The sequence below is a fragment of the Terrapene carolina genome, unplaced genomic scaffold (genome assembly GCF_002925995.2).
Source record: "Terrapene carolina triunguis isolate 2854851 unplaced genomic scaffold, T_m_triunguis-2.0 Scaffold190, whole genome shotgun sequence".
Classification (NCBI taxonomy): Eukaryota; Metazoa; Chordata; order Testudines; family Emydidae; genus Terrapene; species Terrapene triunguis.
The window spans coordinates 380,791-386,790 of record NW_020664541.1 but is presented as its reverse complement, the minus strand read 5'-3'; the positions used below and the strand labels follow the sequence as shown (position 1 = coordinate 386,790).

Below are 6,000 nucleotides of genomic sequence, written 5' to 3'. Positions count from 1 at the left end.
CCCCCCCCCCCCCCCCCCGTGTCCTCTTTTTTGCTTGTGGAAATATGGTAACCCTAGTATTGCTGCATATAATCTGGGTAATCATGTAATGAAGGGCCCTGTTAATGCTTATGTACAATGGTGGAAAGAGCCATGGTAGCTTATGGGACATAATTCTTAATTTTTTTTTTTTTTTTTTTACTTTTGTGTAGGTAAAATCTCAACTCTGACATTTATAGTCATGCATCCTTTTTGCACATAATAAATATAAAAAGGTAACTGATTTAATCAGGATGGGGATGTTGTAGGCTCTTTAATCAAACCTTGTGGTAGCACTGTGGGAGCCTGATCCTGCCTCCCCTGAAGTCAATGACAGAGCGCCTATTGATGTCAGTGGGAGCAGAATCAAACCTTGTATGTTGCTGTGCATGGAACTGAAGATCAAGACCTGAATTTGGTGTCTCACTCCTCAGGCCTGCTTAACAGGCAAGGGAGGAAAGACACTGTCATGTGCAGTATGCGAGTATTCATTCTAGTGTCTTTGTAACGTTTCACCCCATAATGCTTTGTGGGAATATGCTTAATGCGAATATACTTATGAATGTATGTATGACATAACTGGAATATGTTTTATGCTACATATGCCATGTAACATATCTCTGCAAAGGTTATGATCTACTGAATATATTCATACTATTTGTAAGCATGTCATTTTTGTACTCGAAGTTATGAATATTAGCTGTGTACTGGCTTGATTTTAAGTAGCCTTAGTAAAGCATTTGGTCAGCTTCTTGAGAAAGGAATGTGCAAATTAAGTGCCCAATCAAGAAACACTTAACGAACAGTGAATCTTGGAAGACTCCAATCCACATAAGAAGTCTTCCTGGAGACATTCAAGATAGCATGTGGGCAATGGCTGCTGCCTATAAAAACTGAGTCATGCATGGACATGTGACTTGCCCATGTGACTCCAAAACTCCATCTTGGAGCTGGACTTGGCATAGGAGAGAGGAGGGGGGGGTCTCCATCCACAAGAGAGTCTATTTATTTAAGCCCCTGGGAGACCCCTCCATTTGGTCTTTAGCTGGCTCAAGAAAGAGCCTCTCCACCCCCAAAGGATACCTGAAGGAAACTGGAACAAAGTACAGTAACCACAGGGGTGTGAGTGTTTGCTGGACCCAGACTAGAAGAAGGCTAGTCTGTAAAAGAAGCTTATTGGAACATCTCAGAGTGAGATTTCATCTGTATTCCGTTTTCTCACTGTATTAAGCATAGACTTGCATGTTTTGTTTTATTTTGTTTGGTAATTTACTTTGTTTGGTCTGTTACTACTTGGAACCACTTAAATCCTACTTTTTGTATTTCATAAAATCACTTTTTACTTATTAATTAACCCAGAGTATGTATTAATACCGGGGGGGGGGTGCAAACAGCTGTGCATATCTCTCTATCAGTGTTATAGAGGGTGAACAATTTGAGTTTATCCTGTATAAGCTTTATACAGGGTGAAACGGATTTATTTGGGGTTTGGACCCATTGGGACTTGGGCATCTGAGTGTTGGAAACAGGAACCCTTCTTAAGCTGCTTTCAGTTAAGCCTGTAGTTTGGGGGGATGTTGTTTAGACCTGGGCCTGGGTTTGCCGCAGGCTAGCATGTCTGGCTCAAACCAGGCAGGGCACTGAAGTCCCAAGCTGGCAAGAAAGCAGGGGCAGAAGTAGTCTCAACACATCAGTTGGCAGTTCCCAAGGGGGTTTCTGTGATCCAACCCGTCAGTCTTCATTTCCTAACTAGTCTTTTTCCCCCTCCAGCTTTAAGTACATGCTCTTCACTGAGGGCTAAGCATATGCCATGTTTGAGGTTTAAAAGTTAAAATTATTTCGGCCCCCTAGGTGTGCCCAAAGTACCTGAGGGAATAAAGCCATAACTCGCTTTAAAAAAAAAAAAAAAAAAAAAAATCAATGCGTGCTAGGGAAATTTTAATGTGCGGCAGCAGGGTCCACACAGATAGGTAGTGCATGGCGCAATGGAGTGCTGTGGCATTACATATCAACTTGCCATACAATGTGTTCATGTAGATCTGGAATTCAGAAAACTGAATAAAATTTCCTCTGACTCTCCCCCTCCCATTCTGTGCTGAGACAGTGTGAGAAGCTTCATTCCAAAGGGGCAAGAAGTATCTGAAAATGTAGTTTTAAAATGAAAGTGCTATCTCAGTCACAACTGTATGAATGAAATGTTAACCTTTAAGATGGCAAGGGTAGGTGTAATATACTCTGTCCTTCCCTGTTGACAAGACCCCTCCCATCTTCCATGTTCAGTTGTCAAACAGCCAATACCTCTCACCCAGTGAGCAGGCATCTTTGTGCGCCCCATCTGGGTTTTCATAGCTGTACATCTGAGTAGGACTCTACCCTGGGCTCTGTACCAGGCTCAACCCTTGGCCTGTTTTCACATGTCGCTTTCCCCTTTTTCCTCCCTGTTTTCCATCCTGAGATTATGGCCAGGACCAACACAGGGGAGAGGCTGGTTGGAGCAAGAAGTTCAGGCTGGAGGAAGAAGAGGTAGCAGCCTCCCCCCCCCCGGTTAGAGGAAAGCAGGCATTTGGAATTCACTCTAGGAGATAGTCTTAACTTTGACCTGCCTACTGTGGCCAGAAACCAAACCTTTTCCTCATAAACCACTTTCTAGTGACCCCTTAGCAGGGACTGGTCGGTCCTTATGGAGAATAGATGTGCAGTGCGTTTATTGGGCAGTGGGCACTTTAAAGCTTAGTAATGGTTTCTCCTGTGCCTGCTCAATGTGCTTTTTTTCAAGTGTCGATGATTCTAATTCAAACCATTTTTCCCCTAAGCTTGGCAAAGTGCTACATACAAACTTGGCACCGAGGGCAATTTACGTGCTCGTGGAGAATAAGCTCAAAGTGTAAAAGTTCAGCTGTTTTCTGCTTAGGCAAAACCAAGGATAGCAGGGTATTAACAGCAGGAAGTGTTTGTGTGCGTATGTGTATATAATGTAATGCTCTCAACTCACTTTTCTTCGCTTTCCAAAATAATTCACTTTTGCATGAAGACCAAGAATAGAAATTGGAAGAACAAAAGGAGAATTTCTTTGGAAGGCTACAAACATGTTAAATTGGGCACAGAAGAGAAGGTTTTATGAAGAAGACACTTTTGTAACATTACATATAACCCTGTGTCATGCAGGCCGTGCTACACTACTCAGGCTCTTGTTCTTTCCCACCCATTCCAAAAGTACAGATAAGCCTTCTGAAGGGATTTCCTAACACTATGCATCTGCCCAAGAGTGTCTGTGAATTTGCTGCTTAGTTACATTTTGCGTTACTATCCTGCTTTCCCCTTCAAATTGTCCTCACTGCTTCCATCCGTATTTGTTGTAGGTTATGTAACATCTGTGGGGGGCAGGGGGAAGTCCTGTCACCGTTCTAGTTATCTACCCGAATCTTGTGTTGGGGAGGGATGGGGCACAAAAATGCATTGCAGTTGTCTTCTGTAAAAGGGTCTACCACAGAAGCTACTCTAAAGTGGAAATCTCTTTACCTCAAATGAAATGCTGCTGCCCTATGGTTCTGTATTTTGGTTTTATCCCATGGCTGTGTAAAACTGAAGCATGTAGTCTAGCATAGCTTTGTATAACTGTAGACAAAGATCATTAGCTTGTAAACTGTATGAACGCTCCCTTCTCACACACGGTGGTGGTGAATCTAGGAAATGTTATCATTCTCAATCATTTTTTGTCTTTTTAAGGTGTTGGTGCCTCTGGTTCTGCTGCAGCAATTCCTGATGGAGCTGACAAAAAGAGGCCAGGAGCCACTCGGTGCACTTTTGCAGTTTGGAGTGACGTACTTAGAAGACTATGCTGCAGACTACATCATCCAGCAAGGAGGATGGGTAAGAAGGCAGTGGTTGGTTGATTGCATAGCCCTTTGAGAGTGTGCTTCCATATATGTTGTTTAGCTCACCCTCTGTCGGTCATTCTACTAATGAGGTTTAGCGGATTTGCTAGTGGGTCAAGAGGTAGAGATAAGGGCAGTGATTTGCTAGCCTCCAAAAAGGAAGGCTTATACTCTTAAAGGGGGATATATGGTTTGGGATATGGGCTGGTCCATTGAATTGAAGTGGGTCTTTTATGGAAAACAATCACTGATCCTTGTATTGAGCACATCAAGATACAAATTCTACTCCTGTGTGGTTAGCTTCTTTCCTTCTGGTGTATAGAGTGTTGCACTTTGGAACAAATATACATAGGCCAGTAACCACAGATGTACTGTGTGGGAGAGTTTGGTCTCTTTAATTTTTTGTCCTGCTCTGGTGAGTGCTGGAAAGTGTGTGTACAATATTTTCCCCTCTTTGACATAAGCTTTGGAATGTCTTTGGCAGAGGATGATCTTTCATAGTAATTCCGTTTAGGAATGTCAGTAGGCATCACTTTAGAGACTTGAGTGTCTTTTATTATACATCATGTTATCCAGTAAGTAATTAAATCTTGCACTAAATCTTGTTGCATAGTGATCTGGAGCTTGAGATTCGTGGTGTATTGAAAGGTACATTTTTAAAAAATAAATATTCACACACTTTGTACTGGAGTGTGCTAGATCCAATTTCTGATCCATGTTGGAGTCCACCAAAAATGTGAAACCCCTTATTCCCAGCCCCAGCATTTTGTGTTCATAGTTGACATGCTGGGTCTCCCAGGCTAGACCTACACTGTGGGAGGTTGGGCTTCCGGATTATTTGTCTCAGGAAGGTAGAACATTGCCAGATTGAAATGGAATTAATCTGGGATTAGTGAAATGACTCCAGCAAGTTGGTTTTATTGTAAAAGTAAGCTGGTCAGGAAAATCCAGTGATTAAAAAGTCCTAACAGAGAAAAATCACATTTGAACAGCTTCTCATATTTCAGTATTTTCACTGGATTTTTCTTTGGCAGTGGAGTTCCATACTCACTTCCTCCTTTTCCCCAACTACTTCTCTTGGCAACAGGATGTACTGGTTTCTTATATTGGTGCCAATAGGTTATTTTTCTGGTCCAGTCAGGCAATTTGTCTGTCTGACCTTCAGCTTGTGCAGGATGGGCAGGGACAGTTGTACTTGGCATGCATTTCAGACCTTGGTTTAATTAGTAACTTTTGGTTAAATCCCTTTGCAATTTTAAGGAAGAAGACTGTTGGTGTTGTGCCTTATATAAAGCTGCTGCTCTTGATGCCTAACCTCTGAAAAGGCTATGCGCCATTCTTCAGCGTCCTTTTTGAAGCCTTTTATAAACATACTTGTTACAGCCCAGAGCTTCTGAAAACAAGCAGATTCCCAGTATGGCCTTGGAGGGAGGGAGTGTGTGCTTTGTGTTGTCTGTGTGACTGTGCATGTGTGTATGTAGCTGGGTAGACTGCATTCCGTCGACCGTATGCTTGTCTATATGCATCCATTCAGGCATAAAATCAGAATGACACAAGTGGCATAGCAAACAAGCCAGAGCTATTTTTGAAATAGAGCAGAAAAGGCAGGGAAAGAAACGAGGTGATGGAAACTTTCCAACTGAATAAATGTGGCAGCAATGACCCATCATCAGTTGCTCCATAGATGCAGTGGGGGCGCCTGTGCACGTGGTTTTTCTAAGAGGGAGTATGTTTTTTGCCCTTTGTTTCATGTAATGTAAATATTCAGTTTCATTAGGCAATATTATTTTTTATGTTGGTTTTGGATTAGAGAGATCATATTCCAGATGCTAGCTACACTTGAAACTGTGGGTGGAGAATGGGTTACTGTTTTGGGCTCCTGAAATGAAGGTAGCTCAATTATTTGTATTTAAAGGGAAAAGAAACATCGGAAACCATGGCAAGCTATTAGCCAAAACCTTTTTCATGGCTATTTCTAAGCAATACTCTCCCTAGGAGTTTGGTGTGGATTGTAGCAAGTTACCATTAGTGCCACTATGCCATGTTCTATCCTCACAGCTCTAATCTCCAGTGAATGGTGACACAGGGACAATGAGAAGTGAAGTCA

General features: G+C 42.3%; 1 protein-coding gene across 2 annotated transcripts in view; it reads left to right on the top strand.

The window, feature by feature from the left end:
- BCL2L13 (BCL2 like 13) overlaps positions 1 to 6,000 on the top strand; it is a 104,502-nt gene that overhangs the window by 46,929 nt on the left and 51,573 nt on the right. For both annotated transcript variants that reach the window (XM_026654342.1, XM_026654341.2), the window contains exon 6: positions 3,745 to 3,888. In XM_026654342.1, the coding sequence (XP_026510127.1) occupies positions 3,745 to 3,888 (144 nt within the window). The remainder of the gene's footprint in view (positions 1 to 3,744; positions 3,889 to 6,000) is intronic.